Consider the following 24,796-nt stretch of genomic DNA (forward strand, 5'->3'; position numbering starts at 1 on the left):
TATGGCGAAAAGTCGGGGATCGACCGAAACACGAAACCCAATGCAAAGTCAATGGTTTTTTTTTTCTCTCTCTCTCTCCCTCTCCCTCTCTCCTCCGTCCCTGAACAGAAAAGCTGGTGTTACACATTGCAAATCGCTACAGCGCACAAGCGACAAGATGGCGATAGGCGTCCACGCCCCTAAGACCTATGTCATCACTCTGCCCACGCTCCTTCATTGGCTGAAAAAATGGCGCCAAGCGCGTCATACGAAATGCGACTTTGGCGCGAAGATCGCCGACCGCATGGCCGATCCCACACTAGGATCGGGTCGGGTTTCATGAAACCCGACTTTGCCAAAAGTCGGCGACTTTTGAATTTGTCCGATCCGTTTCGCTCAAGCCTAGTTGTGACATTGGGGTCTTCCAACGTCCGCTTGTGATCATACTAATGGCAGTGCCCCTGCACGGCGGTAGGGAACAAGCATAGGTTGCAACTTTACAAACATGTTTTAAATATACACCGGGGAACCTTATTTTTCAGCCAATTATTATGAAAATGGGATTATTTTTAGGAATCGGATAGAAGCACAGATGGTCATGGTCACACATCGGTGAAGGGTTAAACATACGTCTCCTGAGTTCCTGAAAAACATCTGCAGAAGGCAGATACTGGAACGTGTTGTGGTTGGAGCCAAAGTTGGCAATTGAATAAGGAACACAAGAAGAACAAGTCCCCTCCTATTGATATATAAAGGTCAGTGAACGTGCGACAACCATCATTCACAGCACTGAGAAAATGAAGCTTCTCATCAGTGTGTCCATGCTGGTCATTGTAGTCCTGCTTTCCTATGGAGGTCTTACTTTGGGAACTATATTACCAGAGCCTTACCATGATCACCCAGCAAAGGTAACACAAATAATAATTAGCAGTTATATTTCTAAAAGCAACAAAACAAAAAGAAACCTTGGCACATTCGTCATTTAGTAATCTGCAGATGTAGCAGAGCTGGGTTTGGCATAGCTGTGGTTTTATACAGAGCTACGCAGTAAACTCACTGCACTATTGTAACTCAGAAAAAGCAGACAGAAAGTTTAATAATCAGGATTAATTTAGATCGTCTTCATTTATACATTTAGGGCTTTATTGTGCTTCATTCAGCTTGTGCAGTATGAAAATGAAAAGTAATGCATTGTGAGGCTGGAATCGTACATAGGGGTTCTTTAAGGCAATATTTAGTGCTGTCTTTTTATGCCAAAGCCAATATAGGATTCAAAAGGAGTGAAAAATATAAAAGACAAACTTCTACTTCTTCCTGCTGCATCCATTTTTAGATTTGGCTCAAAAAACTGAATCTGAAACTACACGTTGTTTCCAGCCTAAGGCCACGTGCACACGTTTAATATTTGGTGAGTCTTACCTCAGGATTTGTAAGACAAAACCAGGAGTGGGATAGTCATTAGTAATGAGCGTGTATACATGTGGCTCGGGTTTCCCCAAGAACGCTAGGGTGGTCTCCGAGTATTTGTTTGTGTTCGGAGATTGTTTTCATCGCCGCAGCTGAATGATTTACAGCTATTAGCCTGCTTGAATACATGTGGGGATTCCCTAGCAACCAGGCAACCCCCATATGTACTCAGGCTGGGTAGTAGCTGTAAATCATTCAGCTGCGGTGATGAAAACTGAATCTCCGAGCACTAACAAATACTCGGAGACCACCCTAGCGTTCTCAGGAAACCTGAGCAATGAGTATACTCGATTATCACTCATAGCCATATTAAAAGTAGAATAGAAACACGTCACCCACTCCTGATCTTTAGCCTTAGGCCATGTTCACACTATCAGTATTTGGTCAGTATTTTACCTCAGTATTTGTTAGCCAAAACCAGGATTGGAACAATCAGAGGAAAAGTATATTAGAAACATGTGCAGCAATTCTGCAATAATCACCCACTCCTGTTTTTTAGCCTTAGGCTACGGTCACACGTTCAGTATTTGGTCAGTATTTTCTGTCAGTATTTGTAAGCCAAAACAGGAGTGGGTGATAAATACAGAAGTGGTGAATTGTTTCTATTAGGGCTCATACTCACTTGCGCGAGACTCTGATGAGTCTCACACGGCAATACCCGGCACTGCACCTGGCACAGAGGAGCGGAGCGTGTGGCTGCATGTATTACTATGCGGCCGCACACTCCGATCTGAGTGCCAGCAGCAGCACCGGGTATTGCCGTGCAAGACTCATTCGAGTCTCGCGCAAGTGAGTATGAGCCCTTATACTTTTCCTCTTTTTGTTCCACTACTGGTTTTGGCTTACAAATACTGAGGTAAAAAACTGACCAAATACTGATAGTGTAACCGTAGCCTTAAGGTAAGTTCCGACAATGAGTATTTGGTGCATTTTTAGGGTATGTGCACACAATCCGGATTATTCGCGGATTTTTCACACATTTTTTAGGCGGCTTTCCGCAGCAAAAACGCTTTAAAAACTGCATACATTAAGCATCCCATCATTTTTCATGATTTCTGCAATTTTTGTGCACGTTTCCTTTTTTTTCCGCAAAAAAAAGCATGCAGAAAAATACGCAGCATGTTCATTAATTTTTGCGGATTTTAAGTGGATTTCTCACTATATTATTGCATTGGAAACCTCCGGGAAAAAACGTGCAAAATCTGCACAAAATACGCGATAAAAATGCGTGCAGAATTCCTGGGGAAAACCTCAGGATTTTCTCAGGAAATTTCTGCATACTTTCCGGACGTGTGCACATAGCCTGTTACAGATTTTCTGCAGCATTTCTGCATCTATTAGCTAATTTAGGCCACGCTCACACGTTCCGTATTTGGTCAGTTTTTTACATCAGTATTTGTAATTGTAAGACAAAATCAGGAGTGGAACAATCAGGGGAAAAGTATAACAGAAACATGTCACCACTTCTGTATTTATCACCCACTCCTGGTTTTGGCTTACAAATACTGAGATAAAAAACTCACTAAATAGTCACTATGTGCACGTGGACTTAGGTTACTCGAAAATCTTTTTTTTATGTGTTTTTATTGTGTTTTTGATGCTGCTGTCTTAAAGAAGCAGTCCCACTAATTTTTTATTCATTAAATGTGTATGTAATGTAGTGTGAGTGTATTAATATATTAATATACTCACCTACTGCTGCTCTCTCTGATGTCCAGCTTCGTTCTTCTCAGCTTCTCTGTGACCTCACCGCTCTGCAGACTGGCTGCGTGACCCAGAAGTCTCTTTTACAATGAAGGCCTATTGAGCATCAGAACGATGTCCTGTAGGCTTTCAATGAAACAGCGACTTCTGGCTCCTGCATAGCGCATAGAATGAGGCGGCTAGTCAGAATTGCGGTAATGTCACAGAGAAGCTGAGAAGAACGACACTGGACACTGAAGAATCTGTTGGTAAGTATGCTAATACACTCACACTACATAACATGCCTGTACACACACATGTAATGAATTAAAAAAAGTTAGCGGGAGTCCTACTTTAAAGGGAACCTGTCACCCCCAAAATCGATGGTGAGATAAGCTCACCATCATCAGGGGCTTATCTACAGCATTCTGTAATGCTGTAGATAAGCCCCCGACGTAACCTGAAAGAGGAGAAAAAGAGGTTAGATTATACTCACCCGGGGCGGTCCTGCTGCGGTCTGGTCAAATGGGTGTATAAAGGTTTGCTCCGGCACCTCCTATCTTCATTCCATGACGTCCTCTTCTGGTCTTCACACCGCGGCTCCAGCGCAGGCGTGCTTTGTCTGCCCTGTTGAGGGCAGAGCAAAGTACTGCAGTGCGCAGGTGCCGGGCCTCTCTGACCTTTCCGGCCCCTGCGCACTGCAGTACTTTGCTCTGCCCTCAACAGGGCAAAGTACGCCTGCTCCGGAGCCGCGGCGTGAAGACCAGAAGAGGACGTCATGGAATGAAGATGGGAGGCCCTGTTCCAGACCTGAGACACCCATCGGAGCAGGGTGAGTATAATCTAACCTCTTTTTCTCCTCTTTCAGGTAACATCGGCGGCTTATCTACAGCATTGCAGAATGCTGTAGATAAGCCGCCTGATGATGGAGAGCTTACCTCACCATCGATTTTGGGGGTGACAAGTTCCCTTTAAATAAAGTTGCTTTGATTTTGATACTTTTTGGTATTTGGCTTTGAAAAAAACTTTATTGATACAGTCAGGTGTGGATTATTTATGTTTATAGTGCGTTTCCACAGCAAATGCATGTGGGTTTTTTCTGCATTTCTTCCTGTTCTCGACAATTGGTGCATGTTCCAGATATGGGATACACATCTATCAGACATCTTGTTGTAACATATTAGGAGATGTTCTAATGCTCTCAGTTCTGCTTAATTTGTAAGGATATTTTTCCCACCTGACTTTATGGGGGTTGATATTGGACTGAGACAAACTGATGAAAGTTTTAAGTTATATCGAAGTATGTTTTCCAGGTGTCTTGTCCTGTTGAGAAGCCGGTGAGATCCTCAGAGAGTCTGTATATAGGTAATGGAAATCCGCAGAGTGTTCTGCACCTGGAATTCCAACTTTCCGATTTGACAAGGTATTCCCCATCTCATAATGTCTTTTGCAATCCAACGGCTGCTATGTAGATAGACTTCCATCAGGAATATTGCTTATAAGAACTGAGCATATGAGGATTTCTATGAATTAAAGTGAATCTGTAACCAGGTTTTTGCCACCTAACCCAAGAGCATTATAATGTCCAGAATTATTAGGCAACTTGGATTTTTGATGATTCATTTTATTATTGAACAACTACAAAGCTGTCATCCAATCCAAAAGGTTAATAAACCTGAATATTTAAGAAGGCTAAAATTAGGGTTTGTCTTTCTCAGGCCGGTGTCACAGTACCGTAAAATACGGCTGAGTACTATGTGAGAAAACATTGCTTAGTACTCGGATCAGTGTTAATCTATGAGGCAGCTCACATCACGTTTATTTTCTCAGCCGTATTCAGCGTGTGTATGTAAAATCACAGCATGCTGCGATTGTCACTGAGACAAGACTCGAGACTCAAGCCTATGGGCGTGAGAAAAAAATCGCATAGCACACGGACCATGCGAGTGCTGCCTGATTTTTGCGCATCGGTGTCCTTTGAGAAGCCGGCAATTCATCTGCCGCATACAGTAAAATCACAGCGTAATAGATAGAATAGATATATACACATAGAACATATAAATATATAGATGTCAGTGACACATATATATATATATATATATATATATATATATATATATATATATATATATATATATTACATACATAGAAGAAAAGCCAGGAATTCATCTGCCGTATATGGTAAAATCACTGCAGGAGCCAACAGGATAGAAGAGATGGATTACATACAGTAAATACAAATAGAATAGGTAGATATACAGATGTCTGTGACAAATACAATTAGTACAGTGTGTGCAGCTTACTGTACATGTATTTAATTAATAAAAGATAATTTTTCTGAAAAAAATGGCGTGGACTCATGCATAATTTTCGTAACCAGCAGAGGGAAAGCTGACGATTGGGGCAGATGTTTATAGCCTGGGAAGGGTGTCATACCCATGGAGATTCCCAGGCAATTAATATCAGCTCACAATTGTATACTTAACCTTTACTAGCTATTAAAATGGTGGCACCCTAAAAAAATGATGCAGGGTCCCCCTATAATTAATAACGAGCAAAGGCTATGCAGACAGTTGCAGGCTGATATTTATAGCCTATGAAGGGGCCATGGATACTGGTTCCTCACAGGCTAAAAACATCAGCTCTCAGCCGCCCCCCAAAAAGGCGTATCTCTAAGATGCACTGATTCTGGCACTTAGCCTCGCTTTTCCCACTTGTCCTGTAGCGGAGGCAAGTGGGGTGATAGTGGGGGGGTTGGTGTCACCTTTGTATTGTCAGGTGACATCAAGCCCCGAGGTTGGTAATGGAGAGGCGTCAATAAGACACCCCATCACTAACCCCATAGTCACATTGCATGAAAACATACACACCCAGAATAAAGTCTTTTAATTGAAAGAATGACAGACTCCTTTAAATCTTCATTAAACCAAACTTACAACCTTGCCCATTCCACCAACGCCACCAACGCCCTTGTCATCTGCAAAAGAGATAAAAAACAACAACAATATTCCTCACCTTTCCGCAGAGATGCTGAAAAATCTATTTGTCCCATGACGGGTCTAGCTCTGCTATATCTAGATGGCAAGCTGCGTGGTTGCATGATGTGACCATACAGTCTGTCATCCAGTAGAGACACTGAGCACCGTGTTCCCAGTGTCTCCCTGTGAACTCCTATTCTTTGTCTGAGGGCACCGTGTGCGTGAGAAAGTTCTCCTGCTCGCAGTGCCATCAGACAGATCCTGCGAGTTCACAGCCAATGAACTCACTTCACCTTTCTGACATCAACGCGAGCGTGGTGGGACAATTTCCCACCGCTCTCATGCTTAGGTCCATAGGTAACTGCATGCTTTTTTTTTTAAATCACAGAAATCCTCTTTAATGCTTTTACTTGCAGCCAAGCAGTGGAGACTTCAATGCTGCGATGGAGCATTGTCCTGCATATAATCATGGTTTTCTTGAAAGAAGCAGACTGTTTCATGTACCAATAATTTAAGAAAGTGTCTTCTAAAGACTGGCAATAGGTTTTGGAGCTGATTTTAAGTACATCTTCAACCCAAAAATGTTAAACTATGTGTCTTGTTCAGTGGTGGTTGGGTTTCAGCCTTCCTTACCTTGGCCATGTCTCTGAGAACTGGAACCCTTGTATTTCTGGGCCCGTGACGTCTCTAGTTGAAGTCCTTCATCTTCGTTTTCCTTCTTCATCCAGTGCAGACCGCGATCACTTCTTCCAGCCAGGACTCGATTCTGCAGAAAATAGCACACCGTTAACTAGGTCACCGCTTTCAGAGCACATTCCCCACTTTTCCCCAACTTCTACACTACGCAGCTCAATACAGACGTGCACCCACCATTAATACATAATTATTTATTATACAATAGCCACTTTCCCCACCCAATAAATATATAAATGAATTAGCACCTGTACTTTACCCCAGTTCATTACCAGTCACACTCCGTCATCCTCAATGCCCCCACTCTGTTCCTCCTTCTCCCCGATTCATTATATTTACGTGTCCCCCTCTGCCCTAATTCATTATGTCATGTCCTCTCTCTCCCACCCCACTCTCTATTCACTATCAACTGCTTTTCCCACCCTCGAATTCATCATTTGGTTCCCCCCTACCTCAAAGCAGCGTCATTTGTTCTCCACCAACCTAAATTTATCATTATTTGCTTCTGCATCCTCCAGTCTCAATCCATCATAATTTACTCCCCTCACCTCAATTCATCATCATTTGCTCTTCCTACCAACCACCTTCAATTCATCATGTGCTGTCCCCCACCCCCAATTCATCATTATTTACGCTCCCCTACCTCAATACATCATCATCCACTATCCCCAGTCCCACATCCTCAATTCATCGTCATTTGCTCCCCCACCACACCCCACACCCATTTAATTAATTGTATATAAAAAAAAAAGCTTTTCATACTTATCTCTCATTCAATCCCCTGCAGGCGCATCTTCACCTCTGGTATCCTGGTGAGTGGCATACGTACATGCCAGCATGATGACATCATTGCGCATCGCCATCACCAGCACTTCACAGAATAGGTGGAGGGACCTCCACAGGAGCTGCTCTGCCATTCTATTTTGGTGGCCGTGCAGCACCAGGAAAGCTCCCCGCGCCGAGATATGCCCGCCGATGACTGTGTGCTGACACACAGTACATTATTGTACTCTGGGTCCAGGACCAGGACCCCACTCTCTGCTTCTACTCACCGGGTTTTTTTGCAATTGGGTTTCATTAAAAATGTTGCATCATTTGCCTTCGATAGCCTCTGTGCTGTACCATTATTCCTTGTAGCAGAACTGAGTTAACTGAGAATCCATCAGTCAGCCCGCTATGATGGTCTAATGGGACGTCATTAACTCTTTTATCTGTGTTTTTCTGAGCTTCTCTCACACGATTTAAGACCAGAGACCACATCAAAGTTAAACGTGCAGAGAAACAAAACGCTTGTAAAAGTGCAACGTTTTTAATTAAGCCAAATTGCAAAAATTATTTTTAGCCTTAAATACATGCATTTAAGTACAAAAAAAGTCTCCACAGGTGGACATCCTCTTTGACTGTATATACAAATAAGGCTTATGCAAAAAATATAAGCAAAAATATATACATCTGCACTGCTAGATGAGTTGGACCCTAGTGCTTTCCTTACGCTGTGAACATATACCGCATAGAACCTAAAGAAGCCAGATTCTACCACCCGGGGTGCCGCTGTTGCCACAGTTCAATGAAAGTCCAAATAATAGAAAAAAGAAAAAAAGAACAGCGCACTCACCGGTGATGCTTTGGTAGCTTTATTCAGACATCATAACAAACGTTGCAGGGAGGGTAGTGAAACACACAGGCAGGCTACAACAGTCGAAAAAGGAAACAGGTCTCTTGGAGACCATTACAATAGACGATACATGCAATACGGTGGTTAATTTAACTGACTTCGTTCTAAATGAGGTGCATTTATCTGTTTTATCTAAGGGCCTCAATTATTGTTTGCCTGAGGAATTTAACATTGTCGATTTCAAGGTGGATTTATATAAGGCAGTCAGGAAGATCCATCTGTGTAAATCATTTGCGGTATCTGCACGTTTAAATAAAACGCAAGAAGACAGGTTGGTAGATTATCCAGGAGAAAAACCATGTAAAATTGGCCCTTTGGGCTTTACCTTGTCAAAAGATCCTTCGGATGACATACAGAAGGATGTAGAATTGTTGTTGAGTCTTACAGATACTCCCTTGTCTATTAACGTTGAGAATACTGCCCCCTCTGCACCCTTTATGAGAGGTGTAAAATCTACATATGTCCCCCCTGTGTCCCCAGGCAACCTCGTAGACATCTTTGAGGCTCAAGTCATAAAAGATGTAGAAGCCTTAATATACAAAAAACCCTTGAGTAATTTGAAACCGGTCGAGTTTATAGCTTTGAAAGAGTTACAGGCACGCTCAGACATAATAGTGCGTGGGGCTGACAAGGGTGGAAATATAGTGTTACTCACCAGGGATTATTATATACAAGAGGCTAAGAGACAATTATTAGACACCAGTACGTATGAAATGTTAACAGAAGATCCCACATTTAAGATTCAGACCTCGTTACGCTCCTTTTTAAGGGGCTATGTTGAAAGAGGTACATTGTCTTCGAAACAAGCGGAAAAATTGTATCCAGAATTTCCCAGAAAACCTCATTGGTATCACATACCAAAAATACATAAATCCCTGGTAGAGCCCCCGGGACGCCCTATTGTGTCCGGGGTTGGCTCTATCACAGAACCCTTGTCAGCATATTTAGACTGGCTGCTACGGCCCCTCCTGCGGGATGTACCTTCTTATATAAAAGATACGAAGGATTTCTTAAAGGCTCTAAGGGGATTTGATTGGCAGGAGAACTTCTCCTTGGCTTCGATCGACATTGAAAGCCTGTATACCAGGATACCACAGGATTTAGGCACAGAATCAATTAAAGAGGTACTTAGTAATACTCCTACAGACGTGAATACCATTTCTTTCATATGTGAGGGTTTGTCATTTATTTTAAAAAACAATACATTTAAATTTGATAATATGTGGTACAGACAGATAGAGGGTACAGCCATGGGTACTCCGGTCGCATGTACCCTGGCTAACCTCTATCTGTCTGTATTTGAGGATCGGTATATCTACTCCTCTAACAACCCCTTTTTAAAGCACATCAAGTTCTATGTTAGGTTCGTTGATGATATGTTCATGGTGTGGGACGGGGACCGGGAGTCTTTCACAAAGTTTGTGGGGCACCTGGGGCTGTCCAACACCATGAACATGAAATTTACTTCTTGTTTTGGAGAATCTAAATTAGTTTTTTTGGATGTGAGCTTAAGGGTTAATGCTGGTGAATTGATAACAGAAGTATACCGTAAGCCATCCGCGTCCAATTCCCTCCTTCACTTTAATAGTGCCCATCCCCCATATACCAAATTGGCTTTACCATATAGCCAGTTTTTGAGGGTTAGAAGAATTAATAACAGTGCTACTGGTTTCCTTGAGCAATCACAGGATTTATACAGCAGATTTGAAAGGAGAGGTTACCCCCGGTCTTTATTAAATACAGCTCTTGAAAGAGCAACTAACACGGTCCCATACAAAGCGAACAAAGAGAAAAAAGGAAAAAAATTTATATTCAGTTTCAAGTATGGTCCAATGGACACTACGATTAGGTCTGCGGTCAGAAAAAATTGGCAAATATTAGCCCAAGACCCCGACTTAAAAGATATCATTGAGAGAGGACCACTATTCGCCTGTCGGCGTAGCAGGAACATCAGGGATTGTTTGGTCCGTAATAGGATCGTGTCTCCATCAGGCAATTGGTTACAGACAGGGGTACCTAAAGGCAATCACAAGTGTGGTCATTGCAACTTCTGTATTTACCACTTAACAGGTAATTCCATTAGAGTGGGCCCAATTTCTCATACAGTTCGGCACTTCATCTCCTGTAGGACTAAAAACGTTGTCTATGTGTTGTTTTGCCCGTGTGGGTTCTTCTATATTGGCAAGACAGTGCGTCCTTTGTTTGTTCGTGTTAGAGAGTACTTTAATTCCATACGTACGGGGAAAGGGGTGCCCCGTTTAATTCAACATCTGAGAGAAGTACATGCGGGTAATGCGCAGGTTTTACGCTTTGCTGGTTTGGAGAGAGTTTTCTTACCTCAACAAGGGGGGAACCTTGATCGTCTTTTGCTTAGACATGAGGCTAGATGGATTCTGCGCGCTGGTGCCTCGGGACCAATTGGTTTCAATGAGAAAATTGACATGTCGGTCTTTCTGTAACAATTTATGACATTGCTCCTTTGTACAAACTAGTTAGGTATTTTGTGGCTTTGTAATTGTTTTTAAATTTCTGTTTTTATTACAAATAAGGCTACTTTCACACTAGCGTCGTTTGGCCTCCGTCGCAATGCGTCGTTTTGGAGAAAAAACGCATCCTGCAAAGTTGCCCGCAGGATGCGTTTTTTCTCCATAGACTTTCATTAGCGACGCATTGCGACGGATTGCCACACGGATGTGTCGTGTTTTGGCGGACCGTTGGCACAAAAAATCGCTACATGTAACTTTTTTTGTGCGTCATGTCCGCCATTTCCAACCGCGCATACGCGGCCGGAACTCCGCCCCCTCCTCCCCGGACCTTACAATGGGGCAGCGGATGCGTTGAAAAACTGCATCCGCGGCCCCCGTTGTGCTTTTACTTCACAGCATGCGTCGGTATGTCGGCCCGGCGCACTGCGACGCCCCGTACCAACGCTAGTGTGAAAGTAGCCTAAGGGGTATCTGAACAAAGCCAAACACATATGCCATTTCTTTCTGTGACACTAATACTTGATATTATGGTCAGAAACAACCCGAGCAGGTGTTACTTATGTCACTAGTATCTGTCACTGACTGATATCTTTTTTGCCCAAGAATCCTTTTTTGCCCAAGGGATGTAGGATAATCGGACTGTAAATGATAATGACTACTAGGAATTCAGGGATAATATAAATACTCATTTACAAGAGGCACAAACACTTCTGACAATTTACAGTTAGGGGGCAGTATTCCTTACAATTTTCTTGACTCGTGACTATGATGTAATAGACTGGCAGCTGTATTTTTGTATATAGAGGTTTATGCATTTCTGGTCCCCATAATGTCTCGCCTGTCCTCTCCTCCACAGTAACCTCTCCTCCTTTGATTTCCGGACATTTGATCCAGAAGGCATCATCTTTTATGGAGATGTTGGACAAGATAATTGGTTTGTACTTGGGGTCCGGGATCGTCGTCTGGAAGTACAGATGAGTAATGGAAATGGACAGATGGTTCTCTCCAAGTGGGGGCCAGATATGAGCGATGGAAAATGGAGGAGGGTAAGATGAAGCACAGCTTAGGATCCTTGATGGCTCTGATAAGCTTCTCTGTTGACCATGTTGATAATGTATTATAAAGCCTCTATATGGTTATAATGGTATGTAACAGATGAACCATATTGTTGAGATCTCAAAGAGGTATTCTCAAGTTTGGAAGTTATCCCCTATTGGGTAGGTGATGACTTCTCGACACCTACCCATCCCAAGAACCAGAGTTTTGAAGAGACCCATGTGAATGGCGCTGAACTTGATCATGGGCACTGCCACTCCATTCATACTCAATAGGACTGCCATACATAGACAGATAGCCAACTGTTGTGCTCAGTCGGTCTCTGGCACTTTCATAAGTATGAATTGCAAATGATCGTCTAGTTCTCAGGATCAGCAGTCAGACTCCTGCCATCATGAAGTTTTCCCCTATCTGATGGATAGGAGACAGGGCCGGCGTCAGCACTCGGCGTACCTGGGGCCCTGACGAGACAGGGGGGCCCATTCAGGGCTGGCATTAGGGGCAGGCAGCTTCCTAGGGCCCCCGTTCCCCCAGGGGCCCTCAGCTAGCGGCACATCACGCAGCTGCAATCGGGCCTCTGTGAGGCAGGGGGGCCCGACTGTCGCCAGCGCCAACTCCCCAGCACCGCATTGAACTATACCGGCGTCTGCCGGTAAAGTTCAAAGCAAATGATGGAGGAGAGAGCGTCACTTGACGCTCCCTCTCCCATCATTCCCCACTCTGCCTCTGAAATGCCGCTGCGGGTGCGCGATGATGTCATCGCGCACTCGCTGTGTGTCAGGCAGTGCAGCGGCAGCCGCCGAGACCAGAGCAGGGAGCAGCGCGGGCACGTTGAGAGGTGTGGAGTGTTTTTTTTTTAACTATAACAGTGAGTACTGGACTATGGGGCCATTCTTGGGGGGAGGGGGGCTTTGCTGTATACCACATGTCTGTGCTATATACTACATGGCTGTGTTATATACTACATGGGCTGTGCTATATACTACATGGCTGTTCTATATACCCACATGGACCGTGTTATATACTATGTGGCTGTGCTATATACTATATGGGCTGTTATATGCTACTTGCGCTGTTCTATATACTACATGGCTTTTCTATATACTACGTGGGCCATGTTATATACTATGTAGCTGTGCTATATACTATATGGGCTATTATATGCTACGTGGGCTGTGCTACATGGCTCTTCTATATACTACGTGGGCCGTGTTATATACTATGTGGGCTGTTATATGCTATGTGGGCTGTGCTATATACTACATGGCTGTGTTATATGCTACGTGGGCTGTTATAAACTACATGGCTGTGATATATGCTACGTGGCTGTGTTATATACTACGTGGGCTGTGTTATATACTACATGGCTGTGTTATATGCGATCATGAATCGTGGTATGTGTTAAAGGGGAGGGGCACCAAGACTCTTTCGCCCCGGGCCCTCAAAAACCTGGAGCCGGCCCTGATAGGAGATAACTTCCAAACTTGAGAATACTTCTCTAAGTGTTAAAATGATATATCACACTATAACACCGGACTTGTTATGGTGCTTGTCAGTACTGCCTATATTGCTTTCTGTGTTGTCTTGCAGGTGACGGTGGACAGTACCATTGACACTATTGATGTGAAAGTGAATGGAGAGGTTGTGGTGATGTTGACGTTCCAGGTGAACAATGAGCTGATGCCTCGGAGTTCCTCCACACTTGGCATCATCCTGGGTGACCTTCCTGCAAACAGTGATGTGCAGCTTCTCAGGCCGGTACTATGTCATTATGTGGCACAGAGATGATGTTCCATAACTAACAGATTAAGCTATAACATGTACAGAAATCCATATTAACCTATGACGTACAACCTACACTACACATTCGTAATAACACATTAATCTAGAGGAGTAAAAGGCCATGTCCACACGTTCAGTATTTGGTCAGTTTTTTTACACCGGTATTTGTGGGCCGAAACCAGGAGTGGAACTGAGGAGGAAAAGTGTAAGGCCAGGGTCACACTTGCGAGAAACTCGCACCGGAGCGTTCAGCTGCATAGAAATACATGTAGCCTCCAACTCCGGTCCCGGGTGCCGGCGGCAGTCTCGGGGAATTGAGACGCGAGACTCGTGCGATGCGAGTTTCTCACAAGTGTTACCCCGGTCTAATAGAAACACGTCACCGCTTCTGTATTTATTCCCACTCCTGGTTTTCGCTTACAAATACTGAGGTAAAATACTGAAAGTGTGAACATAACTTTGCTGATGGCACCATGTGCTCCCTCCATCTAGCTGGTTCCTGCTTTGGACGGGTGTTTACGTAACTGGGCCTGGGTGAAAAAAAATACAGAAACCCTGGACAATGCAATGGAGACGGATGAGAACCGACGCTGCTTTGAAAATGAGGAACCTGGAGCTTTCTTTCCTGCTCATGGCTATGCTACCTTCAAATCTGCTCGTGAGTTGTCCTCTTATACACATATTTAAAGGGATTGTTGACCTTTGGGGACATTTTTTATATTTACATCTATGTGAGGATAAAAATACTTTTTTTCAATTGGATTTCATTAAAAATGTTATTTCGCATTGTTCGGTTTTTACAGGCTTTGTTTCCCTACACGTTCTACTTTGATATTTTCTGCAGTCATAAATTGCTGAATGGAGCTCAGAAAAAGACTAAGGGTATGTGCACACGTTGCGGATTATGCTGTGGATCCGCAGCGGATTGGCCGCTGCGGATTCGCAGCAGTTTTCCATGAGTTTACAGTACCATGTAAACCTATGGAAAACAAAATCCGCAGTGCACATGCTGGGGAAAAAAACACACGGAAACACTGCGCTATTTATTCCGCAGCATGTCAATTCTTTGTGCGAATTCCGCAGCAGTTTACACCTGCTCCATAATAGGAATCCACAGGGGTAAAACCGCAGGTGGAATCCGCACAAAAATCGCGAAAAATATGCAGTAAATCCGGGGTAATTCCGCAGTAAATCCACAGTGCGGATTTCCTGCAGATTTACTAAAATCAGTGCGGAAAAATCCGCACACCTTTCCGCAACGTATGCACGTGGCCTCATAACAGAGTTACTAACTCTCCTGTCAGAGAAAGCTCACTAACCAATTTCTGGCTAACTCTTTCTGCAGCCAGCAATAGCTAGTGCAACACAAAGGGTATAAAATGCAAATGGTGCAAAATTTTCAATTAAACCCTAATGCAACAAAACAATTATTAAGTCCTAAATATACTAGTTAGTAAAAAGTTTCCCTTGTGCACACGACCGATTGCTATCTATGGCTTTCACGGATAGTGCTAGTACCCATGTTATTATATAGGGTTGTGCACAAGTCCATTTTTTTTCCTGGGATAATTCGGTGCCAGGTCCGATTTTGAGTGTTGGAACCAAATTGGTAATGCAAAACATGGGTGGATCCATGGAAAACATCGGACCGAACTCTGATGACATGCTGATGACACCTCTGAGAAAAATTGATCCCACTAATCAAATTCGGATCAGAGTCTGACAAGCACAATAGGATTGTTTTTCATGGATGGAGAGAAAGCGGTCGTGTGCATCTACTTTAAAGCCTATTTAGCAGTGAAAGTCTTGTTCAGCCAGATGGCTGATCCTGAGAATGGCACCCAAGTCTGTGACATCGATTTGACCTATTAGGGCCTACAGACAGGGGGTGCCTACATGCGATAATCTCTTTAAGCATTATTGGCAGGCAGGGCTTTTTATTTTATTTTAAATCAAACATTTTTTAAGTATCCTTTGGTTATATCATAAAAATCTATTTGGCGGGAGTCCAATTTCCCACATTGCTCCTTAGAACATGGTTCTAAAAGACAAGTGCTCTTACGCAGCTACATCTATGGAGGCTAGTATAGTAACAAGTGCCATACTAGGCCCCCACTGCTTTACTCCTTTACAATGAATATCTATTGTTAGAATACCCATTTAATATCTTTAATTATTGATTTTAGTTTTTCCAACAAAGCACAAAGACTCCTGGAAACTGACTCTCCAGCTCTCCTTCCGAGTAATAGAAGATGGCGGGGTCCTTCTCAGACTGTCCGGAGCAGGAAACGTTTCTGCACTGACAATAACTTTGGATCTGGAAAAGCGGGTAACGATCATTAATGTCATTATAGTATTTTTTTCTAGCGCCTCTCTGTTATCTGTATATTATATTATGTAATTGTCTTCAGGTTCTGGAAGTTTCCTTACTGGGAAAATTGGCACATTCATTGAAGTTCCCACCTGGTGAATGTCTAAAAGTCTGGCATACCGTTAACGTTGTTATCCAGTCCAATCAAGTTGTCCTGAGTACCAGTGAGGTCTCATCGTCCATGGAAATTTTGCCAGCGGACTTCAAGGCTTTTGAAAACATATGGCTTGATCATGATTCTCAACTTTCTATCGGAGGCACTTCAGGTAACTGTCAACTTCTAGGGCTCAGTACCACATGTTCTTTATAAACTACACATTGTTGGACTGGGGCTTGTAGTCTAGGTCTGCAGTGAAAAGGCACCTTCAAACAGCCTGGAGGACCCTCACATTTAAGAACTGGATAACCATTTAAGCCCCTCCTGGACCAACCATTTATTCATTGCGAAATAAAAAAAAGCACAAAAAGGCACACACAAAAAACGCATGTTTGTTATTGTTTTTTTGGGGTTTCATTTTTATGCAGTTTGTTGTGCCATAAAATTGACCCCGGCAACATGATTCTTCAGGTTCGCTTGATTACAGCCATACTAAAATTCTAAGTCCTTCTTTTTTTAATTATGTTTGTGAATAAGGAGTAACAAAACCTTTCATATAATTTTTTCATATCGTCCTATTCAGGTCCTTAGCTGCCACAATTGCTAAAAAATACCCTGTGAAAGTCTATGATTATGATTGCATCAGTAGTCCGCCCTGTGCACTCACTCAGGCAGGATATGTGCCCTGTTGTATCCTGAGCTGCGCAGTTCACTGAGGTTTTTGAGTTATCACTAAGGGCTCAGCCAGGGGCGTTTCATAGAAATCATGGGACCCCTTAGCTGAAGTTCTAATTAGGCCCCCCTCCAACAAAACAAAAATAATATTCAACAGGGTCACAGAATAGCATATCTCACAACTTTGCAGTCCTTAGTTACAAAGTAATTTTCCTCCTACTGAAGCCCTAGATTCCCTTTTACATTGCACCCATAACGTATAATGCCAACAAAGGTGCCACACAAAACACTGTATGATACCTCCACAGCTAATTCCTCCACAGTACCCTGCACATGCACAGTATGATGAACCTACTGTATCCCTCTTCAACTCCCCCGACAAAGTATGGTGACCATAACATAGTATGATCCTCAAACTGTGACCCCCACAAAGCACTCCATGCAGTATAATTGACCTATATACAGTATAATGGCACCACACCTCACCACACTGTATAATGGACAACAGCAGCCTAAAAACAGTATAATGGCCCCACACAAGCCTTCACACTGTATAATTGCGTGCATACAGTATAATGGACCCCACATAGCCCTGTATAAAGGCTCCCACATAGCCCTTCAAATATTATAATGGCCCCCACATAGTCCTCCATATAGTATACTGCACCCCATAATCCTCCATATAGTATACTACACCCCAAAGTCTTCTATATAGTATAATGCACTCCCCATAGCCTTCCATATAGTATAATGCACTCTCCATAGTCCTCAATATAGTATAATGCGCACTCATAGTCCTCCATACAATATAATGCAACCCCCATAGTCCTCCATATAATATAATGCACTCCTCATAGTCCTCCATATAGTATAATGCAATCCCCATAGTCCTCCATATAATATAATGCACTCTCCATAATTCTCCATACAGTATAATGCACTCCCCATTGTCCTCTATGTAGTAAAATGTACGCCCATAGTCTTCCATACAATATATTGCACTCCCCATAGTACTCCATATAGTATAATGCACCCCATAATCCTCCATTCAATATAATACACTTCTCATAGTCCTTCATACAGGATAATGCAATCTCCATAGTCCTCCATATAATACAATGCACTCCCCATAGTCCTCCATATAATATAATGCAATCCCTATAGTCCTTCATATAATATAATGCACTCCCCATAGTCCTCCATATAGTATAATGCACTTCCCATAGTTCATATAGTATAATACACTCCTCATAGTTCTCCATATAGTATAATGCACTTCCCATAGTTCATATAGTATAATGCACTCCTCATAGTTCTCTGTATAGTATAATGCACCCCCATAGTCCTGCACACAGTATAAAGCACCCCTATAGTCCTCCATACAGTATTATGGCCACCACAATGTACTCACTGATTTAAAATTAAAAACAAATACTCACCTTTCCTCCTTATTCCCACTTGTGTGTATTCATTTGTGCATGTGAGTAAGTGTTCTGAAACACTGGACATCTCAACATAGTGGGCACCATGTAGTGACATCATTGTGCCCGCTGCGCTGAGATGTCAGGTGCTGAGGACGAATTATGGAGGAGGAAGTGTCAGCTGACGCTCCATCATTCCTTTCAACTGTATTCATATCATAATGCAGATACGGTTGAACGTGCCATGACCAATGAGGGTGCCCAATACTGGCGCTGACACCGGACTTCCCTGGCTTACGTGCCCAGTAGCAGCTAAATGGCCTGCCACCATTGGCGGTAGGCCACTGGACTCAGCATTTGAACCGTCACTGATCTGCTTGCAATTAAGAGAACGAAAAAGAGATAAAAAAAAATATTTATAACATATTTAGTTATTTTAGAAAAAAAAAACACGTCAGAGCTTTGTAACAAACAATTGGTTTGTCCAGCCCCGTTCAGAAACTTATAGCATTTCTTCTTTTGTGTCGACAGAGCTGTGAGAGAGCATTCCGAGTTCTTTTTTTCTTTATGTGGTTTACTGGTTTGATTAATTTTATATTTTAGTAGTACAGACCACCAAATATGTTTTTTTTTTTGGTTTTACATTTTTATTTTTGGAAAAGGCATTGATTTCAACAAACTTTTTTATATATTTAAAGGGAATCTGTCACCCCATTTTTCGCCTATAAGCTGTGGCCACCACCATCAGGGGCTTATCTACAGCATTCTGCATTGCTGCAGATAAGCCCCCGATGTAACCTGAAAGATAAGAAAAACAAGTTAGATTATACTCACCCAGGGGCGGTCCGGTGCAGTCCGGTCCGGTGGGCGTCGCGGTCCGGCGCCTCCTATCTTCATGTGATGATGTCCTCTTCCTTGCTTCCTGTTGCGGCTCCTGCGCAGGCGTACTTTATCTGCTCTGTAGAGGGCAGAGCAAAGTACTGCAGTGCGCAGGCGCCGGGAAAGGTCAGAGAGGCCTGCACACTGCAGTACTCTGCTCTGCCCTCAACAGAGCAGATAAAGTACGCCTGCGCCGGAGCCGCGACAGGAAGCAAGGAAGAGGACGTCATAGCATGAAAATGGAAGGCGCTGGACCCGGACCGCGACGCCCATCGGACCAGACCACATTGGGACAGCCCCTGGGTGAGTATAATCTAACTTGTTTTTCTTATCTTTCAGGTTACATCGGGGGCTTATCTACAGCAGCTTACAGGCGAAAAATAGGGTGACAGATTCTCTTTAAACTTTGTAAAATATTTTTTAGATTATTTTTTAGTCCTAAGGAACTTGAAGAGGCTGCTGATCTGATAAAGTTTATCGGATCGCACTCAGACCAATAATACGGTCATCTGCACGAGCACTAATAGAAGGTAATGGGAAGGCTTAAAACAATCCAAGACATTTTAATAGTATCTTTGCCTCAAACTGCTAATGTCTTCTTTATTGTAAAATGAAAACGTCAAAAAAGTGCTCAGTTGTTAAAAAAAAAAAAGAAACACAAAAAAGTTGCTTCAAGAAAAAAAAAGCGTTTTCTGAAGTGTCTTCATCTTGAAGAACATACTGCTATAGGGCTACTGATATGGTCTGTGAAAACCTTTTTGGGCACCCAGATTGATGACAATTTTCATCCTAATCATATTCTCTTGTGTTTGCAGAACAAGCTGAGCCTGGGGTGAGTTTCTCAGGTTGTCTGAAGATAACTCTACAAGGAACAGCGATTGACTTTGACTCGGCCCAGTACAAACACCCTCATGTCCACAGTCACAGCTGCCCACTGGCAATATAGGGAATAACGTGACATCTTCATTGGAGGTTTTTTTTTTTTTTTTACTTGTTGGTAATTACGATTAGGATGATTATTCTTGTTTTAGGACTTTTTAATATCATGTAATTTTCTGAGTTTAAATATTAATTGGTCTTTTTAATAAGGCTTTATATTTTCTGGGGCTTTAATAATGTTTATATTTGATTTAGTTAGAACCCCAATGAATGTATGATCCTTGGCTATATCGATGTGTATGGAAAACATATCATTCTAACATGATCTAATGTATGGATTTTAGAAATTGTTTTATAGCCCCAAGTTTACCAGATCAATCTTTTTGGGGTCCAGAAAATAGAGCAAAGTCCACCATTATATAAGGGGAAGTGCCATGCTTATTAGTTATACACATTCCGGGTACACGCTTTATATACTCAGCTGCTCTGATTTTGCGACTTCCATATTGATCACTACTGAGACATATATTTTCATGTATCAGCCTAATATTGTGGTTTCACCTTCACATGAAGTCTACATGAGAAATAAATCCTTTTTACACATGGATTAATATTTGTCTTTATTTCTACATTGATGACGCAATCCGTAATGAGGTCCAGATGGAGTACAAATCTGGAAATGACAGAACGAGTTTCATCAGTGTTTGGTCAGTGGCCCTGATTCGTAAAAATAATTTCACCTGAATTTTGGCAAAAATGGCTATGGAAAGTCGCAACTTGGAATAGTGCAAACATTTTCCAACTTCTGAATTTTTTACGCCAGTTTCTCCCGGCTTCGGGTGCATGATACCACAGCTTGTCTAATTCATGATGAGCTGTACAGTTCTCTGTGCTGGGAATCTTACTCCAGTTGGCGACTGGAGTAAGATTTGTGATGTGGTGCATGGAGGCACAAGTCAATTGTCAGATATGCCGGAATCATTATAAGACGAGCCAAAATAATTAGGAGGAGCCTCTTAATGAATCAGTAGCTTCTGACTCCAACACGCCCCATCATCAAGATCGGCAAGAAATTACATCAGAGCTCAGTGATTTTCCCATATGCCAAAAACAAAAATACTGCAAAGCTTCTCCCACCCATGAGGGATGTACACATTATTGGTGCAGCGTGTGCTGCCGCACAGGGGACCAACAGGTAAGGGGGCCCATTTATGCCTTCATATCAGCAAGCAGGATTTGTCAGAGACCCAAAGAGGGGCACCTGTGTTCTTGAACAGGGGCCCTTTTGCATCTGTGTCTGCCACTACCACCCATTGCAATATTGCAATTTTAAAATCAGACAGCACATGGGTGACAATGTGTGTCGTCAGTGATAAACTTGTATTGCTGATTTTGACCCGTGACTCACATGAAAAAGAACATGTCTCTGTGATATTTTTGCGGATACATGGTCCACAAAAAATACATGTGCATAGTACCATAGATTGTAATGGAAACATTTTCAGTTACATGAAAAACATGGATACAATGCATACTTAAAAAGCTAACGTCTGAATGAGGCCTAAGTTTTAACCCCTCACTTTAACAAAGTTTTCTATTCTTTGTGTAATGAAAATGTTACACAGTTTTTCATATAGAAATACCTTCCATAAAAGTTTATTGCTGTTTTCAAGACCAGGATAGATTTTTCTATCTGCAGGTTCCTGCAGAGATCTTAAAAACTGTAAGAAATTCTTCCTAAAGTACAGTTGTGTGAAAATGTGTTTTCCCCCTTCGTGATTTCCTATTCTTTTGCATGATGTCTAGGATCTTTTGGTCTAGCTCACTTTGTAAGGCAGGTCCTATTTAAGTGACTTCTTGATCGAGAACCGGTGTGGCAGTAACTCGGCTTCCCAAAGATGTGATAAACCACAGTTAATTTGTGTTTTAAGGGGCGGGCAATAACTTTTTCACGCAGGGCCCTGTGGGTTTGGATTTCTTTTTCCCTTAATATTAAAGGCATGTATTTAAATATTGCATTTTGTGTTATCTTTGTCTAATATTTAAATTTGTTTGGTGATCTGAAACATTTAAGTGTGACAAATATGCAAAAAAATAAGAAAAAAAGAAAGGGGCAAACACTTTTTCACACAACTGTTTCTTAGGCGATTGAAACAGCTTTGGAAAAATGGTCATAATTAAAAATTCTTGCATTATTATATCTACAGCTGAGAATACAGAACTATACATCTCCATGGTAACAGACAACAAACTGTTGCAGTCGTATCCTGCAGTCACTCACTTCTCTCTGTCCGTATCTTCATAATACTGTACGTAAAGCCAAGTGATAAAAGAGAATAGATGCAGGATCATACTATGCAGAGTTAGTTCACATACATATCCCGGAAGATGTTAGGGACATTAATAAAAGCACTCTTCAAAATATCTTCCAAAAGAATTTAGTGAACACAATTAGAAAAAAACATTTAGGCTGTGTGCCCACGTTGCATTTTTTATGCTTTTCTGCAACGTTTTTTGCCGCAGCGGAAACGCTTAACAACGCTTTAAAAACACATCCCCATGCAATCCTATGGGATTCCGCAGTTGCTGTGCCCAAGCTGCGGATTTTCCCGCTGCGGAATCGCATAGCGGGAAAATCCGCAGCATGTTCATTATTTATGCGGAATGGCGGCAATTCTGCAGCCATAGGATTGCATTGAAACGCTCACTTTATGCATGTGGCTATGCCCACCATGAGTAAAGTGGGCGCTTCATGTGCAGATGGTACCCGGGTCTGGAGGACAGGAGACTCTCCTCCAGGCCCTTGGTACAATATTCCTGTAAAAAAAAAAAAAAATTAAAATAAAAAATAGGGATATACTTACCTTCCGATGGCCCCCGGAGTCCTCCCGCCTCTCAGCGGTGCACTCAGCGGTTTCCTTTCCCAGGGATGCTGTGTGCCAATCACCTGGGATGACGTCGCGGTCACGTGACCGTGACATCACAAAAGGTCCTTCGCGCAAAGCATCCCTGGGAACGGAACGTACCGGAAGCGCCGCTGAGATCGGGGCCGTTGGAAGGTGAGAATAACCATATATTTTTATTTTTTTTTAATATGTTTAACATTCTATCTTTTACTATTGATGCTGCATAGGCAGCATCAATAGTAAAAAGTTGGTCACACTTGTCAAGCACTATGCAAGCTAAAAACGCTTGTGTTTTGTGAGAAAACGCATGCGAATTTCGCATGCGTTTTACCCGTGGCAGGGAGTTGCGGAAATGCTGCGGACATTTCTGCAGCATTTCTGCAACGTGGGCACATAGCCTTAACCCCTTCATGACCTTGGGATTTTTCGCTTTTCCGTGTTCGTTTTTCACTCCCCTCCTTCTCAGAGCCATAACTTTTTTATTTTTCCGTCAATTTGGCCATGTGAGGGCTTATTTTTTGCGGGACGAGTTGTACTTTTGAACGACATCATTGGTTTTACCATGTCGTGTACTAGAAAACGGGAAAAAAATTCCAAGTGCGGTGAAATTGCAAAAAAGTGCAATCCCACACTTGTTTTTTGTTTGGCTTTTTTGCTAGGTTCACTAAATGCTAAAACTGACCTGCCATTATGATTCTCCAGGTCAGTACAAGTTCATAGACACCTAACATGACTAGGTTATTTTTTATCTAAGTGGTGAAAAAAAATTCCAAACTTTGCTAAAAAATAAAAAATAAAAATTGCGCCATTTTCCGATACTCGTAGCGTCTCCATTTTTCGTGATCTGGGGTCGGTTGAGGGCTTATTTTTTGCGTGCCGAGATGACGTTTTTAATGATAGCATTTTGGTGCAGATACGTTCTTTTGATCGCCCGTTATTGCATTTTAATGCAATGTCGCGGCGACCTAAAAAACGTTATTCTGGCGTTTCAAATTTTTTTCTCGCTACGCCGTTTAGCGATCAGGTTAATGCTTTTTTTTAATTGATAGATCGGGCGATTCTGAGCGCGGCGATACCAAATATGTGTAGATTTGATTTTTTTTTTATTGATTTATTTTGATTGGGGCGAAAGGGGGGTGATTTAAACTTTCATATTTTTTTTATTTTTTTCACATTTTTCTTAACTTTTTTTTTTTTTACTTTTGCCATGCTCCATGGGAGGCTAGAAGCAGGCACAATGCGATCGGCTCTGCTACATAGCAGCGATCTGCTGATCGCTGCTATGTAGCAGAAATGGAGGTGTGCTGTGAGCGCCGACCACAGGGTGGCGCTCACAGCCACCGGTCATCAGTAACCATAGAGGTCTCAAGGACCTCTATGGTTACAATGGAGACGCATCGCCGACCCCCGATCATGTGACGGGGGTCGGCGATTACGTCATTTCTGGCCGCCCGGCCGGATGCGGTAGTTAAATGCCGCTGTGTGCGATTGACAGCAGCGTTTAACTAGTTAATAGGTGCGGGCAGATCGCGATTCTGCCCGCACCTATTGCGGGCACATGTCAGCTGTTCAAAACAGCTGACATGTCCCGGCTTTGATGCGGGCTCACCGCGGAGCCCTGCATCAAAGCAGGGGATCTGACCTCGGACGTACTATCCCGTCCGAGGTCAGATAGGGGTTAAAGGGAATCTGGCACTAAAATTTTGCCACCTAATCTGAGATTAGCATAATGTAGACATAGAGACCCTGATTCCAGCGATGTGTCACTT

At 42.6% G+C, this 24,796-nt stretch overlaps 1 protein-coding gene across 1 annotated transcript; it reads left to right on the forward strand.

Annotated features, from left to right (window-relative positions):
- Nucleotides 1–667: 667 nt before the first annotated feature.
- On the forward strand, nt 668–20,728 carry SHBG (sex hormone binding globulin). The gene is made up of 8 exons (XM_069727871.1): nt 668–887; nt 4,443–4,552; nt 11,818–12,007; nt 13,608–13,775; nt 14,292–14,457; nt 15,986–16,128; nt 16,211–16,436; nt 20,058–20,728. Exons 1-8 carry the CDS (start codon nt 777–779, stop codon nt 20,186–20,188), a joined length of 1,245 nt encoding a protein of 414 aa, XP_069583972.1. The 5' UTR covers nt 668–776; the 3' UTR covers nt 20,189–20,728.
- Nucleotides 20,729–24,796: the final 4,068 nt, after the last annotated feature.

Source organism: Ranitomeya imitator, chromosome 5, assembly GCF_032444005.1.
Source record: "Ranitomeya imitator isolate aRanImi1 chromosome 5, aRanImi1.pri, whole genome shotgun sequence".
NCBI lineage: Eukaryota > Metazoa > Chordata > Amphibia > Anura > Dendrobatidae > Ranitomeya > Ranitomeya imitator.

Bases quoted from the DNA above. Each gene is read 5' to 3' on its own strand.
- SHBG (XM_069727871.1), top strand. From the start codon at position 777: ATGAAGCTTCTCATCAGTGTGTCCATGCTGGTCATTGTAGTCCTGCTT. The intron at 4,553-11,817 runs GTATTCCCCATC...TCTCCTCCACAG, and splicing joins CAACTTTCCGATTTGACAAG to TAACCTCTCCTCCTTTGATT. The intron at 12,008-13,607 runs GTAAGATGAAGC...GTTGTCTTGCAG, and splicing joins GCGATGGAAAATGGAGGAGG to GTGACGGTGGACAGTACCAT.